Source organism: Brienomyrus brachyistius, chromosome 14 (genome assembly GCF_023856365.1).
Source record: "Brienomyrus brachyistius isolate T26 chromosome 14, BBRACH_0.4, whole genome shotgun sequence".
Lineage (NCBI taxonomy): Eukaryota > Metazoa > Chordata > Actinopteri > Osteoglossiformes > Mormyridae > Brienomyrus > Brienomyrus brachyistius.
In genome coordinates this window covers 13,532,573-13,552,383 of record NC_064546.1, presented here as the reverse complement: position 1 = coordinate 13,552,383, position 19,811 = coordinate 13,532,573, and the positions used below count along the sequence as shown (strand labels likewise).

Sequence of the window (19,811 nt, the reverse complement as noted above, 5' to 3'; positions counted from 1 at the left end):
ACCTATCCTTAAAATTGTCAGTTGGGAATACATCAGTCGTTGGGCAAAGCACTGATTAAACAAAGCTCCTCGGAGGGGTGATCATTATTTTCCTGTAATTATTTTTTATTTTTTTACATATGGCAAATGATTTTGATGATGATCAGTGATGATGTGTAACCGCAGGCCAATCAGAGGGCTGATGCTGACCTCTGTCCATAGCTGACAGTGCTTACAGTGGCCGCATGAGCTCCAGAATTGCATCTTAGAGCGACGTAAGAAGGTGGCCTTGTCTGACGAGTCCCGTTTTCAGCTCTATCATGTGGACGGGCAGGTATGTGTTGGACATCTGCGGGATATGTTGGACCAAAAAGTCCGATCCGACGCCGCAGGGCTCAATGTACCGTGTCGTGACACAGCAAAGTCACTCAGATCAATTATTCTTCCTCATTGAACAATGTACCAAATATTAGCTTACTGTGTAATATATCCCAGACCTTGGTATACACTGTTTTTACAGGCCAGCCTTGTTTGCTTCTCATGTGGAGGTCATAGTATTTCTGTTCATTAGTGTATAACATTTCTACAGTATATGAGACATTCTCTTGTCATTCATATGCTTCCCCAATTGACTCATAAAACCACCTATTTAATTGTCACTGGGTCTCAGTATATTGTTACTTTGACAAGCTACGGCACTGCGTATAAACTACGCGTGTTTCCACATTCTCTACAAATTCTAGTCTAAAAATGTGATCGAAGTGGATTGGTATCTTTGAATTCCAATGTGTGTGCTGTTACAAACTGGTATCCAATGGGTGCGTGAAGGCTTGCCTGTTTTGCTTTTCATGGCTAAAACATTTATAAAATTCACATTGCATGCCTTTAGATTCACTGATCTTTTACACCCCATGGGCTCCATATTCAGAAAAAAATATAAAAAATGAGTTGAAGTGTCATTCAGAATTCTAAAATGTTTTTATTATATTTATTGTACATAATCAACATTTAACAGTTTAAAATCAATACAATTTACAAAGTCCAATATGAACTATAAAAGTCCATCACAAATGCATTCAAACTGCATTCATGAAACAGACAAACAGAAAGATACAGGCAGCAGAAATGTCAGCAGGCAGACGCACAGATAAAGGTCATTATTTTTCAACAGCTTTGCATTATCTGTCGGGGACGGTATTGTTGAAAAAAACTCTTGAATTCGTTCAGAGCTGGTTACTTATATTTGCTACAAGGCACATTCCATCAGGAACCCAAAAGCTAAACGTTGTGCATACATCATAAAACCAATGGGATCGTTCGGTCTCCTGGGGAATAAGTTTCATCTGGACAAAGCTTCCAGGCAAAGATCCTCAACCTAATCCCAAGGAAATAAGGAAAAGGATACAGGATTGAAAATGCCTGTGATATTTACATGCAACATCGTATTTATCGTGGTTGACATGTGAAAGTTGCTCTCAGTGGGAAATGAGTGGATGGACAATGGCGCTATCCACCGACTAATAAAGGAACTGCAGCATCCCTTGAACTCTGGTAGGTAGTGCCATCTGCTGGCTACTCAGGGCAGTGCATTGTGTCTTGGCGGCTCTGCAGTGACAGGGCAGATAGAACCGAGGCCAATTCTTCAATCTTCTTCATAGAGTCCTAAAATATAATGAAATTAACGTAAGCAAAGAGGAAACGCACAGACGCGTAAAGCTTCTCTGTTAAAATCTTGACGTGTGCGTGTGTAAGTGGACTCTCACAAATGGCCATGGCAGTTTTGACAGGTTCTCCCAACGGGACAGTGTTTCCTCACTCAGCAACCGGCTCTCCAGCAACTGCCTAGCAAGGAACTTGAAGTCATGCCACTGTAAGGATATAGTAAAGAATAGGAACAAAATCTTATTTGTGCAGATTATAACACACGTCCTAATAGTGCTCTAATCTCCAATATTATAATTCCATTAGCATGCAACCTGCACACTGCCTTGACCAATTTAACCATATTGATTTACACTCTGTATACACACATCAGGGGCGGGGCCACAGAGACACTGGCCCTAGCTGAAAGCTGTTTGGCTCCTGAAGCGCTAACTCCATTGTCACTTTTCAATTCAACACATATCATTGGCTAATCAGCTTGGCCCCTCAGTATAAATCATGGCCCAGAATTTATGTTAACATTAATCTTAGCAGTGTTAAACATGACTTACGTTCGTTTCTCCGGCACTCAGGACTTTGGTAATTACGGTCTCTGTGAACAGAGTGTGACAGGGGGTCGGGGGACATGGATCTCGTCGCCACAGGCCGACTAACTGCTGCAGCAAGGCACAGACAGGACTGATACTCTGCTCACTCGTCTCATCGGGCTCAGGCACTGCCAGCTGGGCGGTTAGGGGTAGCTCCCCACACACTGCGAAAAACAAAAGGAGACTAAATATCTTTCCACAAAATATGAAACAAGAAACCATAAAACACATTTCTTAATTTCATCCTTCTTATAATTTTGAGCATAGCAAAGGGACGCCCTGATGCTTTTATACGTCAAATAGAGGGGGGGGTATGTGCCACTTCTTCTCTAAGATTTCATAGAAATGTCCCTGTAAGAAGGACCCCTACATCATCTCATTATTTCCCCCAGGCAATGGCCACTTCTCACCCAGCTTGCAGGCCAGCAGAACGCTACAATGCAGGATCATTTGTTCGGACACTGGGGTCAGGAACTGTGTGAGACAGAAATAAGCCGATTTCATCTTTCTGTTGAGGCTGGTTTTCACTGGCACTGGAGGCCACGCTGCGCACCACGAAGGCTTGCAGTTAGTCGGCTCACAGCAATGCACTGCACACCACGAAGGCTTGCAGTTAGTCGGCTCACAGCAATGGCGCCTTCCATACCTTTCTGCAGCTCAAGGTCTTGCCGACCCTCAGCAGCAGATACTCGAGCTCTCGATGGCTCAGATGCTCTCCCTCGTACCGAGGTCCCACAGCAATGCTCAAGGCTTCCTAGGAAGGATGCGGCTGTTAGCAGGCAGCAGGAGTCTAAAGCTCGGCATTCCATTGCTGCCTAACAAACGCAGAGCACAGCGAGACTGAACTGCCGTTATGCCGCACAGCCAGCTCATGAGAAAGATGAATATGGGATAGTATCAGATGAATTTTGAGTGATTATGTCAAAGAAAAATATAGTGTAACAACTAATACATTTGCCATCAAAGCATCTTTCAGAGATGGTACCTTCATCTCGATGATAATATCCGATGGAAGAGAGGCTTTGTGAGCACAGCCAACAGGGCAATGAGAAACCATGTCCTTTTTGGGATCCGCTCCATGCAAAGGTGGCTGTTCCCAGGCCAAAACTGCTTCACCCTGTGCTGCAGGCGAAGATGGGTGGGTCTTCATGACCCGCTGGAAAGCGTTCTTCCACTCTCGCTTGATTAAGGCTGCATTGGAGTCAAAGACGCACACAGTCTTACTGGTGACTTTCTTGGCTAACACACATGTGCACAGTGACAAAGGCTATCTGACACTACACTACTAAACGTAATTAGTTGGAGGAATTGTCTATTTAAGCCACACCCAATGCTGACACAGGTATACAGTAAAGCAAACGGCCATGCGATCCCCAGCATTGGACACCAGCAGCTGAATGGATGATTGTACAGGAGGGGTTAGTGACTTTCCACTTAGCATCATCATAGGATGCTATCTTTCCCACAAGTCAGTGCACTGCATTTCTGCCCCCCGCTCATGTGATGTGGGAACATCTGGGAACATTCAGTTGCGAGGCATCTTCCCAGAAGAGGAGAGGCTACTATAGCAACAAAAAAGTTAGACCAACTATATGAGTATAAATGTGTATCCAAAATACACACATGCATCTTCCAGTAGTGCAACCCGTCAAACGAACTCTACCTGCTATGTTGCTGGACAGCCAGCTGCAAGCTTTCTCTGTGGCCAGGCGTACTGTGACGTGCTCCGATGTGGAGAGAACCTAAGCAGACGTAGGTCTCATCAGAGAGTGTGGAACATTCCCTGAAGAGAACCTTACACGCATCTGCCAAAAATCTCTCAACCAAGTTGCTCAGCAAAATAGAAAAAAATAAAAATAAATTAACACTCACTGCAGGGGAGGTTTCCTCGGGCAGAAGGATCCGGATCGCTTCCGGGCCTTTCTCACTGCAAAAGCTGTAGAACCCACATGAAGCACTGAAGTAACACGTATGCAAGAGTCAAAAGCTGTGTGTAAATGAGTGTAACGAGAGTAAAAGACTGAACCGAGCTATAGTTGTATCGTCTGCAATATTTCCTATAAAAATTTTTAGAATTTGCTGCTCATGCATTATGAATTTCTATTAAAGCAGACCATGCTGGATATTGATTTTGACTGGCAGCTCAGAGGCACCTAGTACCAGGTTCCCGCTGTTGCATTTCCATGGAAAAAGACTCAAGACTGAAATTATGCCTGGCCGTGCAAAAGGGCGTCCTCGCACCTGGTGGCACGTTTTAGCGCTTGCATCCCCGCGTCACACAGCTGCGCACACACAGCATCGCTCAGCTTCAGTGCGGCCGCAGCGGTATCATCGGCACCCAGCTTCTCCCTCAGCATCTTCTCCCCACTTTGTACCAGCTCCAAAACCAGCGTAGCTCTGCATGGCGACGGTAAGTACACAGAGGGTTAGGGTTAGGGTTAGGGACCAGACGACCGTGGAGCATCAGCAAAGCGTGAGCAGACGAGTGAGCACGCAGGTAAACACAGGCCAAAACACACAAACAGAGAACCGTCGGACTGACTTGATGTGCTTGACACAGTTGGATCCCACTCTCTCGGCTACAAACTCCACGGTCCGGCGGAGAGACGGCGGCTGGTTGTGGAAGAAGGCCTGCTCGAGCTCTGCCTGGGTCCGAAGATGAACACATAAAAGATACATCAGACGCCCACTCCACTTCTCATCCTGAGAGACACATTCCCCAGCTCTTGAGTTTACCTGTAGCTTCTGCTGCGAACGCACAGCTGGGGGGCCCCGAGGCTCTGCAGAGGTGGGGGTGATTTTTCGGATCAGGCCCCCACTCTTGGCCATGCTCCCGGCCACAAAGGCAGCCAGAAGCTTGCGAAACTCACCTAACAGACGCATAGGAGGGAGACGTCACACAAGGCGGCCATGTCATGGCACTAGAGCAAGATATACCTAAAATCCAGACTTGTGAGGATTAGTACTTACTAAGATAGGGGCAGCAGGTATAGAGGATCTGCTGGTCCACTAAAGGAAGACCATCCTGTAGGACAAAATACATAAATACTCAGCATTTCAATGACTGCATGAGGTGGCATCCGATGACCCCAGAAGCGGAAGCTCTGAGCACCTACTCACCAGTCCCTGAGCAGTGGCACCATCCTCCACCACCAACATCTCCACCTCAAAGTCACTGCGAAAAAACAGGTCCTCTGGGAACACTGGAATCTTGCATCAGACAGGGGAAGAGCCAGTCAGAGTTGACTCTATGGTCAATCAGCGTCATTTCCACAGCTACCAGCCTTCAGCGCCTACTACCCCTCCTGCCCTTAACCCTCATATTTCATAGTCCTCACCTGGAAGAGCCAGCCCAGCACAGCCACAAGCAGTAGCTGATTCAGGTAAGACATGTATCCTCGCTGTGCCAGTGCCAGTCGCCTGAGTAAACAAAGCCAGTCGATTTTTATGATTAGGGTAAGTGTAATCATCTATTACCAGTGAGAAAAATCGGTGCAGTGCGAATCGGTCGGCTCACCTGTAGATATGCAGCAACATGCCCAGCGCAGTCCTGTAGCACTGCAGGAAAGGTCCACAGAAGTCCAGCATGGACAGGAACTCCACCAGCCACGGAACTGTTAGCACCATGCGTCGCCTGCAGACGGACCTGCGCAGCACTGCGCAGACATCTAGCACTGTACACCTCTGCGAAATGTGACACAAGGCCTTATTCAATTTGAGCTCTACATAAAATGGCAAATGGGACAACTTTTAAATAATGTTCTTTTAAATATAAAAATATCTATTACACATCTTTCATTTAAGTGATAGCCGTTCCAGATTGGCTACTGAAATTTCCTTAAATAGTGATTATTTAATTTAGCAACAGTTGTATAGCTTAGTACAACCTTTCAAGAGACTCATGGTACCTTATAATTTCTGTATAGTTCATTATACAACTGACACACATTAGTTTGGAAAGACCCTCAGTAGGATATTAGTACAACATAAGATGACCGATCATGACGACAGCATAGATTTATCCAGCGATCTTCCATAACCATTTATCGAGTAAACAGGCACAGCGAGTCAGGAGTCTGCACAGAGCACAATGGATGCCAGTCCATCACAGGGCAGACACTAACACACTATGGGCAATTTCAAGAACCAATTGACCTGGGAGGAAACTGAAACCTCCAGGGGATACCTGCCACGGGACGGTGTCTCATTCTCACTGCTTTGACTTCAGCACCACGGACCACCAGCGCTAATTTCTCCCCATAAAATTGTGTGGAAGCAAAACAGGCCAGCAGGCAGACAATGGGCTTCTCTGCGTTCTGCTCGTCGCTCTCACTGCGAGACACTTAAAGCACTTGGGAGACACCGTGAGGCGAGAAAAGCCAGGTGGAATTATCCGGAACAGAAAGCGAGCAGATTGCCGGAGCCAAACGAAATCTGACCGAGCAGCCGGGGCTCCCCTCGCTGACGATTATACTGGATTAGTATTGGATTATACTTGAAAAGTGGGGTAACCCATAGGAATCTTGGGAAACACAAATCGAATACATGATCCACACACACAGAACAAGTAGGGAATTTTTAACCCCCAACCCTAAAGGTACAAGTTAACAGCTGTGTGTGTGTGTGTGTGTGGGGGGGGGGGGGGCCTTGCCGGCTGAAAGCGCCAAACTGATGCTTCTGGACAGAGTTATTTAATGTTTCACCCATAACCTGACCTCTGCACTCAAAACAGAAGGGAAAAGCTTCTTCTGTAATGGAGAAGAATGAGTCTTTCTTTGGATCCTGATCAGTATTCCAAATTCATACAGTCTTTAGCTCACTTTATCCACAGTACTAAGAAATCTTGGGAGTCTTTTTACCCCAGTGGAAAATGTCACAATTCTGCCTACACTTCAGGGGTCCCTGTTGTCCCTGGCAACCTATCCAAAACAAAAAGGATCTCCGTGGGCAGAAGCATGATGAATTACTGTCTTTCTTACCTGGGCACAATAAACCTGCATAAACATACCAGCTGCTCCAAAGTGCATCAAAATGTGGCTCATCATTTCCTCTATACTTTCATTTTAGCATTTATAAATGTTTAATTAAGGCATTTTCAGAAAGGTCCAAGGATTAAATAAGAATTAAATATTAAATGCTGTAAAACATACACGACATTAGAAAAGGTGAACTTCAGCAATCTTTAGGCTAAACGACAATATGCCAACATCATAATTATGATAATTTTGTGGCATAAATAAATAATTGAAAATTACTAATGACAGTTCAGACTGGGGGGGTATGTGCCTTTATGCCAATACCAGATATTAAAAAGTACTAAAGTATTAAAGATTTACAGTATTAAATCTTACTTTTTTTTTTACTCCCTTTGGCATTATCAGTGGCACCCAGACTAATAAAGGTCCGAGGCTTTAACTGAAAAATCGAGATGAATTTATCAAGTCAATAACACTCTGGAAAAAGTCCTTCAGAAAGAGCATGTTATTCCATATCTGCAGCTGCACTGTCAGCAAATGTTACTCTTATTCTAATATTAGCTGGTTTAAAATTTTACTTTGAACCACATCATTTCCTACCTTTTCTAATCAAGCATATTAGATTCCTATTTTGCATTCTCCTCAAGGAGAATAAAACTGTCTTGGTTTAGACAGGGACGTAAACATTACCCTCGTTCAACACAGGGACGTAAACATTACCCTCGTTCAACACAGGGATGTAAACATTACTCTCTCTCCACACAGAGACATAAATATTGCTCGCTCTCTCCCCCTCTCCACACAGGGACGTAAAAACATTGCTCTCTCTCCACACAGGGACGTAAACATTGCTCTCTCTCCACACAGGGATGTAAACATTGCTCGCTCTCTCCCCCTCTCTTCTCAGGGATGTAAACATTGCTCTCTCTCCACACAGGGATGTAAACATTGCTCTCTCTCTCCACACAGGGATGTAAACATTGCTCTCTCTCTCCACACAGGGATGTAAACATTGCTCTCTCTCTCCACACAGGGATGTAAACATTGCTCGCTCTCTCTCCCTCTCCACACAGGGATGTAAACATTGCTCTCTGTAGATCCTAGTTACATACCTTGTTGCGCATGGCTATAGCAGCCTCCTGGACTTCTCTTGCTGGAGGCTCAGTAGTCTGATAAGGTAGGAAGGTGATGAAGCCAAGGAACTTGGCCAAGAGTCGGGCAGTAAGGAGAACAGAGGAAAACCTCTGCTTCTCATCCTGCAAATAATAAACAAACAAGCAAAAATATAGATTCAGTGCTCATTTATACTTCTCAGTTCAATGATAATATTATTGCTGTGCACATTAATATAGCCTTTGCCTTTACACTAAACTCTCATTTTTACACCTGAACTCACATTACCTACCTTTGTCAAGAACGAAACAGCAGGGGTCGCATTAGACCCCAGCTGGCTAAATGTCAGAATACCCTCATTATCTGTGTCCTTAGGCACCAATGCTACTGGTTACCCCACTGGATATATAACACCTGTGCATTCCACCCTCCTACCTGCTGCTCCATGTCTCCTTCACTTTCCCCCTCCTCTTCAGTTCCACCCAGATCCAGGATGGAAACTTCGTCCAACTGAAGCAGCTGCTGACACAGGCTGTCTGTCAGGTGCTGGTTAAGCTGGCAGCTGGGGGGGGGGGGGGACACACAAATGGGAGGTTCATCTACCAGCATCAACTGAAATATATTAAATTCAAATATTTCCTTCAGTAACGGCATATTCAAAAAATAAGCCATATATGATACCAAGGCTATACTAGAATACATTTATGTATGTACTATTGTATGAGGCGCTGTATAGGTCTTTGGGTTTAGTACTCATGATCCATGACCGGAAGGTTCTCAGTTCAAATCCTGTTGTTGGCAAAGTTGGGCCCTTGAACAAGGTCCGTACTTCCAATTTCCCCAAGATACTATCTGATATTCTGAATTGTACCATACGCTGCTTTGGACAGAAGGATCAGATAAATATATGTAATGTAATATATTATAATGTAGAACAACACCAGGAAAATAAAAATGAATCATTCAGAGTTACATTAATAAAGTCACTCAAAAACCTTTGAAAAATCACACCTAAAGGTCTTTGCTGAAATGAGCTGTCCTGACATCCTACCTGCCAGCTGTCTGCAGGAAGTCCCTGAAGAATTCTTGGTGGCCAGGAAAGGAAGGTGGGGGGCAGGGTCCTGTGAGCCCCTGGGGCTGGATGAGGCGCTCCTGCAAGCGCTTCAGGCGGCCAAGGCTGTCCGCTCCAAGGATGCCCAGGAGGTCGGGGTCAGGGGCATCCCCCGGGGAGCCCGTCACCTGCTGGGTCTTGCACATCTTGGTGTGGGGCGAACAGCAGCAGGTAAGTGCAGGTGCATAAGGAACCCAGCACGGCTTATGCACGCGCATGGAGGTGAGTGCAGTCATTACCTGAACCAGCTGCTTTTGGAAGAGCCGGGCAAAATGAGGATGATTCCCTGCCACAGACATCTGGCTGACCATCTCCCTGAAATTAGGAAGACCAGAAGCATCAACAATGAAAAACATTAATGGTAATTAAAAAAAAAAAAAGGTAACACTTAAATTAATAAAATCATGGCCTTAAGTAAACACATTCATAATGCATTACAAACATGGCTATGTAGATAAACAGGCATAACACATTATAACCATATTTTTATGCATTATGACTGCCTTATGAAGCTCTCATCTATAATGGACTATAAATAGCTTTATAATGCAGTACAAAGGATCCTTAATGGTTATACCGACCATTATAATTCATTATGCAGGTATCTATAGTGCATTGTAGATGACAGCTTCATAGAGCATTCATAATACATAATAAACATGGCTATAATGCGCTGTGCCTTTTGATGAATATTTATAGCCATGCTTATAATGCTTTATGAATCCATTATAATGCATGATGAATGCGTTTAATTACTAAAAAGGTGGCCTTAAGTAAAGTGCTACCAAAAAAGCCGTCACTCCAATTCCAAGCTTACCTGACTTTCCTGCCCAGCACGCGTTCAAACTCCCAGCCTGGTTCCTGGTGATTATCCTCCCATTCCCGCAGAAGCTCATAGAATACGTCCCTGCAAGAGCAACACCACCAGACCAGTGTTAGACTGCAAACGCCAGACCCATATCATTCCAGCTCATTTGTAGCTGAGGGACCTCTGCTTCTTGAAGGTGTGGAAGGCCTTATCGCTGCTGAAGTTGGAGCGATTATCCGTCGCTGGCTGGAAGGACACTGACTGCATGAATGGAGGAAGTGTGGGAGCCACCTGCAAATTGAGGGGACAGAGAGACATTTTTCACCACACTACTCATGGAGGGGGGCGCGGGTGGGAAACACCCCCCCTAATATTCAAAACAGTGGTGTCTGGCCCACCCAATATTTTCCAGGTTTTTGATTTTAAAAGATATATGAATAAATTTGTTGGGAGAATAGTTATCATCTAACCTACAGACCGAGGGAAAAAAACTTTCAGCTGATAATTTCAGATGCATATGCAAAAATGAATGTATACGGTCAAAACTGAAGAAGACATGTATATAGGTATACATATGAGGATATACCCACGAATTCTGCGACTCAACTTCTAGCATACCGTGATTAGCTAATCGATACCACATCAAATTATTTAATTAAGTGAATAGAGCTGGAGGTGAAGTTTAATGAAAACTCATAATGGCTTTGATGCCCGAGTGGAGGTTTGGAAACTGAAGCAGCGTTCTTGTAGCCATCTAGTATTTGCCTCGAGAACAGAAGAAATGGTTGTCATTCTTCATTGCGTTAATTATCTGCATATATTCTAATGTGAAATATTGTTTTCCAGAACAAATATACACTTAGTACCAAGATAAGCTGCTTTAAATATTTTTCTTGACTGCCTAAGGGTGATAATACACAGGGTAACTTTTTTGAGCAATGTTGCCAGGAAATTTTGCTGACCAATGCTGCTTGGGCACCTTCCCATTAATATTCGGCAACAAATTTCCTGCACAGCACAGTACATGAGAGAAGCCACCATTTTCCCTTCTAATGCTATAGCCAGGAATTCTGCTGCTACAAGGCAGAAGACTGCAGTGAGTGTTCACTGGATCGTGACTGCCCCGTGGAAGGTGAGCTACCTCAAAGGTCATCGGGACACAAAGCAGCTCAAATTAGAGAGAAAATACGCACAGTCCCATTTCATGAAACCATGAAGGTTTCCAGTCCTTGATGGTTTTCACCCGAGCTTAACTCTCTGGAGGACTGGAGTTTTGTTCGCTTTAGCGCATGTTGCTAAAGTGGGTATGCAGAGTGCTGGTGCCCTTGTGCTGCACCTTGGCTGTGCTGGTCTCCTGGGCCTGCGTCAGACGCTCACGCAGGCTGGGGGAGAAGGAGCCCAGCCTTTCGTTCTCCGCCAGCAGCCGCAGGGTGCCCTTGTCCAGGTGACACACAAGCCTGGAATGTAACAAAACACTGGCTAACTGCATGCACAGCACGGGGTGCGCAAACCCTTCCAATGTGGAGCTGCAGTTGTTCTTGGAAGACTATTGTACTCCAATTCTGAAACCTATAGTTTTATTATTGTACTTAGGTGCATGACGTGTTGTTTTCCCACATAAATTTTGTCTGAAACCATAACGTCAAATTATTATTGCCAGCAGCATTTTTAGTATATTATTTAGCTGAAAAATATAATTATGTTCATGAAGATGGTCTTCAAATCAAAATTCTAGTATCAAAACTTAAGGCTCATAATCGTGGCAAAGCGTAAACGAAAATATCGTAAAAATCAAAAAATTGTTGTACTTAAGAGGGAGGAAACAAGGGGTTAAACTCACTCAAACTGGTTCTCCAGTACCTTCACAGCAAAGTAGACACAATTGTGCAGACTTCCAAGGTAGTGGCTCTCAAGCACATCTACAAAAAAAAAAAAAAATAACCAATGGACAATGGGGTGCTACAGGGCAAGGTAATGGCTGAACTGAGAAACCCAACAGGAGCAGACAAACAGGACAGCTGCAGATGAGTGTCCCTCGCCTGTACAGGTACCTGTCACTTGGAGACCCTCCTCTTCCTTCTCAGCAACAGGCTGAGTCCGTGAGGTCAGCAGCTGGAGGAGGAAGAACAGCTCCAGGAACACGTTAGGCACCAAATTCTCTGTGAAAAATGCACACAGACCATGACCATTTTCCCAAAGCACAGTCAACAGGTATCGGTCATAAATGCTTTTACTCAGTTCTCGCAGTCCCCGGACATTGAATTAGCCCCCTGCTATGTCACATTGTCACATATGAGTTAAATGCAGAGAACACATTTCATTGTTGTGCACTGTGTGCTGTGGTGTGTCAACAATGACAATTAATCACTAAATTCTAATTCTAAGCTATAATGGTATCTTGCTTCCCCATTCCTCTCTACATTCCTCTAGTATAGAAAAATATGACTGCCTTCACTAACCCTTCTGGTAATGGGACTAATACTGGTGAAGTGGGAAGTGACCCAAACCTCCCTCTCACGCCCGCGCGATTTGTAATGGCAGCAGTGGAAGCAACTGATGGTTCTTCTCCCCAACGAAGATCCCCACCTGAAATGCAGACGCAGTACAGCTGGGCCAGCAGGTCAAGCTCAGGTATGAAGGTCACCTTGGAGGGATCAGGCGTGACTTGCAAATCAGGGGATGCCCTGGGTTTAGCCCCAGGTTTAGTGGGGGTACAGGGTTCAGGGACTGGCTTGAGAGGGGAGCAGGCCTGCTGAGCGATTTTAGATCTAGGATGAAGTGCAAAACAAGTAAAGCATAACGGAGAGAGACAAACAGCACACACACACAATCTGCATCTAGGAGAACCAAAATACAAAAGTATACATTTAATCACACTGACAAAATTACTTGAAAAATGATAAAATAATGCGAAATATTGGTTTTTACATTGTGAATTACTATGAATTATTCAATTAAATTCAATTTAAGGTCATTTGTATAGCGCATTTTCACAACATTACATTGTCTCAAAGTGCGTTACATGACCCCCGCCCAAAGCCCCCACTAAGCCAATCAGAGGCGACAGTGGCAAGGAAAAGCTGCCAGTTAGGAAGAAACCCTGGAAGGAACCAGACTCAACAGGGGGGTCCAGCCTCCTGGGGCCAGGAGAGGAAGTCACATGAGCAGAATGAACAAAATCCTAATTTAGACAATTCAAATTTGAAGATTTGAGTGTGAATGCGGAGGGCTGCCTGGTGACTCTGCTGCTTCTGACGACAGGTTGGTTATAACACATTATCTTATGATGTTAATAACTACTGAAAATTACTTTACAACTAGATAATTACCCTAATTAAGTAACCCTAAATAAGTCCACCGAGAGGTTATGTTTTCAGCATTATCTTAGAACAAGGAAAGAGACGGTTTGCTGTGACAGAAGACCAGGCCCCCGCGATCCACCAGGTAGCTACACCTGGAAACTGGCTGAAAAAACGGCAAGATGCCGTCACCAAAGGGAGCTATTTTGAAGAGACTAAAATCTGAGAAAATATTGAGATCTTTAACACTTCTCCTGGCCATTACAATATTTGATACATACCATTTCATTGCTTCAAGTCCTTTTATCATAAGGTGACTAATATAGGCGTAAGAGAGACAAATTCATTAAAAGCAAGTGTGTCCAGGCATTTAGCTGGTATTTTGGTGAATCCGTGTCCTATAAAATAATATATAACACCTGAGTTTAACGCAGATTTTAAAAAACTATGGAGAGTAAACATGCAAAGGATTGGAACAGGTGGAATGACTGGAAAACATTATGCACATAACCCTGCAGAGGCTGAATACAGGGCATGCTGACAGCAGATGAGGGAATCGCGTGGGACATCTGCCCCCCCCCCCGGCATGTCATGTACTTCTCTCTCCTGAGCAGCTCCCGTTCTTCCTCTAGGCCGTGCAGCCCCCCAGTAACCTGAGTTGCAGCCTCTATGCCCCCAGAGATGGTGGCAGGGATGGACGGATCTCGGAAGGGAGTGGAAGTGAAGCAGGTTTTGGGCTTGGAGAGCGGACGCTCGCCGCTGACTGGGGTGGGATTGATGCGACGGGATGGTTTGATTAAACTGGGAGAAAAAAATAAATAATAAAAATCACCAGCAGCTTAATTATTATTAATATACTGTCACAATTAGGGGTGTAACGGTCAACGATATTGACGGTTCAGTACAAGGCTCAGTTTTGAGTTCACAGTTCAGTGCAATTTCATTACAGCGGGGAAAACAGAATTTGTTTCAAAGTTATTTATTATTAAAACTGCAAACACAAGTTGCAAACCAAAGGCAATGCGTCCGAATAACAAAACCCAAGCGACGCTAAATCACACATTACAAAAATAAATATGTGAAATAAATAAAGAAAAACATGACACATATAACAGCATAACAAGCACAATGAACTGAATCCTGTGTTCTCTGCAATCGAGTTTCTTTGCATATATGTAGCAAAAAACACGCCTATTGTCATGAGATTATATATATATTTTAGCCTGGTCTTAATTTTCTGGCAAATGTGCATTAAATGCCAAGGGGACACCGATTTGCAGAGGCTGCTTCTGCCTTCCTTCGGCCGTATAAACACTCCAATGATGTCGTCTCAAATGAGTTAGCACACTGGATGCATATCCAGCAACATATCTGAGTTCAGTATAATAGAGCCAACAGACGTTCTTGTCAGTTACTCTCCATCCAACGTTAGTATAATTTATTGGGAAACTAAAACGTCCACTAACTGCCGATTATGACTGACTGCAACCAACTCACGGCCACAATTACCAAGATTATTTCTGCGCTGAAAATCTAGCGTCAATTTAGGATCCGCCCCGTGTCAATAAATGTATTTATATATTTTATTGTGCGTACCGAACTGAAAATTATGTACCGTATATGACGGATATGTGCACCATTACAGCCCTAGTGTCTAATACAAGAGCAGGCAGTGTAAGTAAATCAAAATGATACAAGCACATGAGAAAAATTTGCATTTCTTGCAGAAAAGCGACCACAGAAATAAGGTGTATTTACTCACACCGGCGAGGGAGTAGATGCTCCAACAGGGGGGAAGTCCTCCAGGTTGTTGAAGTTCAACTGGACAGTCGTAGGCGACAACGAGGTGTTCATCTTGCCCCCCACCCCGCCAGCACTCCTCCTCCCCACATCATCAGACCGACCACGCCCCCCCGACTGTCGCCCCTGGTGGGCCGCTGTCCCGCTGCTCCTGCGCCGTCCACGCCGCTGTGACGGGTGCCCCTGCACCTCTGGTGGCGACAGCATAAAGTCGCCCAGGCTGGGCCGTTGCGCTGAGCGCCGCTCTGAAGGGGGCGCTCTGGAGCCAGGACTCCATCCTGAGCTGAAGGATGGGCTGCTCATGGCACTGACGCCACTAAGGACCCCCTGTGAAATATCCCCCTCGGTCCCACTCCCGGGGGAAAGCGAGGGAGTGGGGGAAAACAGCTGTACCCGGCTGGTACTACGAAGTCCAGTGCCGGTGCCAATCCTGCATCCTCTACGCTCACTGGAGAAACCCTGGGTACGAATGGGGCGGGAGCTTGGCGTCTTTGCAGGGGTGGCCGGCCCATTGGCCAGGGCATGACTGCTCTGCTCCCTCAGGAAGTTCAAAAGAAACGGTACAAACTCTTGCCTCTGCAGCCTTTCTATCGCCAGTGTCTTACACGGGGAGCGGTCTTCACCCTGCTGCCAAAACACACACAATAAATAAAGTACATGTGACGCAGGACCCTACACACACTCAGACAGGGTTCACCTTCCTTAAATGTACCAAACAAACGAGATATTTGTGTGGCCCCATCTCTGCAAAGATTTGCTAACTAGGTGTTCCGCTGTACCTCCTTGCTTCTTTTTACTCCTTACGCCGCAAATGATGTAGGCAAAATAAACGCTTTAAGATACGGTGTCATGTCACTTTGGTATTTTTTCTTTTTAGAATCGAAACGATCAGATAATCAACATTCCTATATTTTCAAAAAAGTAAGCGATACTAGTTTATGATACGAGGCATCATTGCATCCGAATTCTCATTCCTACTGTAAGTTAAAAGGGAGAAACACCAGAAAACATAACATTAAATATTTCAGTTAGTAGCAAGTTATACGTGTGTTGCAACTAAGATCAATGCAGAAACGAAGTGTTACATTAATCCTAACGTGATATTTCGTTTTCAATGCATGACGCTATTTTATTAATTAGCTGTTATGCCCATAACTTGTTAAGACGAAAGCTAAATAGATAACTTAACAAACCTAACAAGCTGCAAGCTAGCTAACTAAGCTTTAGCCAGCTCTCAAACTGGACATAGCGATCTATGGCACAGAAGTCCATGTCGTTAATACACATGTCACTTCCTATTTTTCCCGCAGTGCTGTCAGCGAGATGCAGCCGAGGCTCTTACTGACCTGGCGGCGCCTGAGCCACCGCACGGCCTCCTTCGCATCCACCTTCTTTTGTAGCAGCGATTCCAAAAGAGCCGCCATTCTGCACTGAGCACGCGCCGCCCGGCTCCGCCGCCGTCACTGGGGCTGACAGGGCCGGAGCCGCCGTCGGGAGCGCGCACGCTATACGCTGCCGCAATGCACTCGGCAGCGCGCTTCACTATAAGCGCATTTGGACTCCCTATATATGCGAGTTACAGCTTACGCAAAATAATGAATATAGCATTAAAACGCTTGCCCGCGATTATAAACGCGATAACTTCACTTTAATTAAGCACAGATAATTTCTAAAACAGAATCAAGTGCACGACACTGTCCACTGCTGTTTTTCTCATACTCTTGTTCCTAGGTCCCAAATTATTGTGTATGCCCTTTCCATATATATATATATATATATATATATATATATATATATATATATATATATAGTGCAACATATCGTTTTCCGTGGAAAATTTTACGTAACTGTCAAATTAAAAACCCGGCTATTACACGTTCTTAGGTTTCATGCAGATACTGGAGGAAAGCTTGTCAGTAGGGTTTCTCATCGCAATAGATTTTCGGAAATAAATACATTGCATTCCTCGTGTATTAACACCGACTAATATCCATCCCACTCACATAGTTTCTAGCTAAAGAACTTCGGATGAGTGTTTCAGGTTAAAAACGCCAGGCGCAAAACCTGCATGGAGCATTTCCTGATAAAGACAGCAGCCATGCGTCTGTGAGAGAGAAGCGATCACACGGTCAGCTACTTCTTAGAAAGAATCTAAGATCACCAGAGAGTTTTAGGATATTAATAGAAATAGCGTGGGTCTACTTCGTGCTGAATTAATGTACTAAATTAAGAATACAAAAAGTAAATGTAGACGATTTTGTCAGCATGCGGAATGAATATTTTTATTTATAACCAGTTTATAAAAATAAAATACAAAATAATTTGAAAACAAACAAAACCACTGTACAAGGCATTGATATGATACAGATGAAAAATAAACATAAATAATTACAGTTATGTACACTGTAGTTCCTCAGCTTGTTACATTCCTACCTTATAGCTGTACAGTTACAGTTTATCATTGTAACATTGTAACATGACTCAAAACAATACTACCATTATAGGAAGTTAAATTAATACAGGTCTAACTAATACAGGCAGTAGGTATACTGATGGATCATTAGTAAATATTACATTAAAAGATACAATTGTTATCAATAGAATAATACAAGAGGTATTTTCTCCCAAAATGGGCCTGGTACGTGGACCATTATTATGGTCTCCAGTGAAGTGAAGGCAGCAGACTACACTGTGGCTATAGACCTGCTGTTTGGAGCACAAATAGCCAAAGTGCTCAGAATCATACCAATTGTGAATGGGACTGAATGGAATTTGGTTAAACACACACAATATACCACCAGGCTTTCCGATTTCAAAAATACATTTTTCAGTGGGTATTCATTTTCTCAGTGACACACACACACAGTTCACTCCTTTCTTTTCATTAAGAGACTACAGCTACAAAATCTAAGGCTGCTAAGATCACAATTCGAGAGAAAAATCAGAGGAAATGTAACCTTTATAATTACAAAAAATTCTAAAACGGGATGTCATTGTAACTCCCAGCTATTACATAGATGGTGGGATACTTTTATGACCTGAATGAAACACATAATCGAGTTTCTGTTTAATCGATAACAATAATCAAGTTGTTATGCAAAAGTATGCAAGTGACTGACAGCACAGTCCAGAGATATTTAATAGACAAAATACCATATACTGTAAATCCCCTTTTCTGCACCAAGACATTTACTTTCCTTTCAGCACTGTGTTCTACTATGATTACTCTTATTTTGTCATTCAAAATATAAAACGCATTCCAATTCACAACTCTATCAAGCTGTGCACATGTTGAGGTTGGACTACAGGTGACAGAAAACTAGCGGTATTTTACTGCTTTCTGTCACCACCATCTCTGAAAACCTGGAATTGTTGGTATAGTTGCAGAGAACAACCATGTCACAGTGCTCATTGAAGTAGTACATTTCAGTCTATATTTCCAGGAAAAGTTCTTTGAACACAGTTACCAAAAGATCCTGAAGCAATTCCATCTCACTGGGACATGATCTGCTCTGTTATACAGAGGCGATGCCATTCTCTGTAAATGTGTCACTACACAGTTTAATGCAAAGTAAAGCAGCAAACTGCATGATGGACTACAGAACCCTCTATCCATTACAGTGCACACATCCTCAGGGCAAACTCCAGTTCTCAAAAACTACAGAGTCTGCCGGTTTTAAGTCACCTCTCGAAGTCTTGAAGTCCAGCTCATTCCAATAGATATAACACAATCTAACTTCTAAGTTACAAAGAATTATATTCAGTTCATGTAAGTTTCACACAGTACTGGATTAATGCTAATAAAATGATCATTCTCGCTTTGCATTTTTAAGGTATGAAGGTATCCCAAATGTTCACCATACATGGATTCGGTTTAGTGCAAAATCTATCGCAGTTTTAAGCAGAGAGTACAGCCCTGGAGGAGTTTTACTTAGATGCGCACCACAGGAAAACGTGAAAGGACAGCTACAACTGGAAAAGAGTGCAGAGTGAGATGTACAGCGAGAAAGTGGAGGAAAGGTAGTGGGGGATACTAACCAATCACGTGATTGGAAGAATTGACCAGTCAGAATTGGCCAATCAGAAACTAAAAGTAACTATGTTACTTAAAATAAGTGTCTACATATATATGAATGCTTTCCTAACTTACACTCAAAACGGATGAAGCATATGAAGACTGGCATGTTGTATTATTTTTCTTTATGTGTAGTGCATGCAAAGAGTAGTAGTAACTAGCAGAATATATATTACAGTATCTTACATGTACAGGGTACAAGTTTATGGGTAGGTGGGCATTTCTCTGAGATCTATGATTTTGTTAATGAATTGTCTCGATGTGACTAAATAAAAAAAATAAAAAAGGAAAAAAACACCTCTTTATAGTGCAAGTACAACAGAATCACATCTAAGCAGGTAAGAGGCCCGTGACACTCAAATCCTGCACCATTCGCAATGCAAACCAAACTGCAGATTTCC

At 43.7% G+C, this 19,811-nt stretch overlaps 1 protein-coding gene across 4 annotated transcripts; it reads right to left on the bottom strand.

Annotated features, from left to right (window-relative positions):
• Positions 1–938: 938 nt before the first annotated feature.
• Positions 939–16,862, bottom strand: cdan1 (codanin 1). 4 transcript variants are annotated; one of them, XM_048975354.1, is made up of 28 exons: positions 16,682–16,862; positions 15,298–15,962; positions 14,133–14,336; positions 12,823–13,004; positions 12,288–12,395; positions 12,077–12,155; positions 11,573–11,693; positions 10,418–10,527; positions 10,246–10,335; positions 9,668–9,743; positions 9,369–9,574; positions 8,753–8,879; positions 8,317–8,460; positions 5,746–5,912; positions 5,567–5,648; positions 5,349–5,438; positions 5,199–5,253; positions 4,965–5,098; positions 4,771–4,874; positions 4,470–4,625; positions 4,101–4,185; positions 3,892–3,970; positions 3,214–3,419; positions 2,875–2,982; positions 2,639–2,702; positions 2,193–2,392; positions 1,743–1,847; positions 939–1,641 (listed from the first exon to the last, which is right to left on the bottom strand). In XM_048975354.1, exons 1-28 carry the CDS (start codon positions 16,757–16,759, stop codon positions 1,552–1,554), a joined length of 3,915 nt encoding a protein of 1,304 aa, XP_048831311.1. In that variant the 5' UTR covers positions 16,760–16,862; the 3' UTR covers positions 939–1,551. The 4 variants fall into 4 exon arrangements, with proteins under 4 accessions (XP_048831311.1, XP_048831312.1, XP_048831313.1 ...); XM_048975355.1 differs by having other exon boundaries at positions 15,298–15,959; XM_048975356.1 differs by having other exon boundaries at positions 4,101–4,164; positions 16,682–16,860.
• Positions 16,863–19,811: the final 2,949 nt, after the last annotated feature.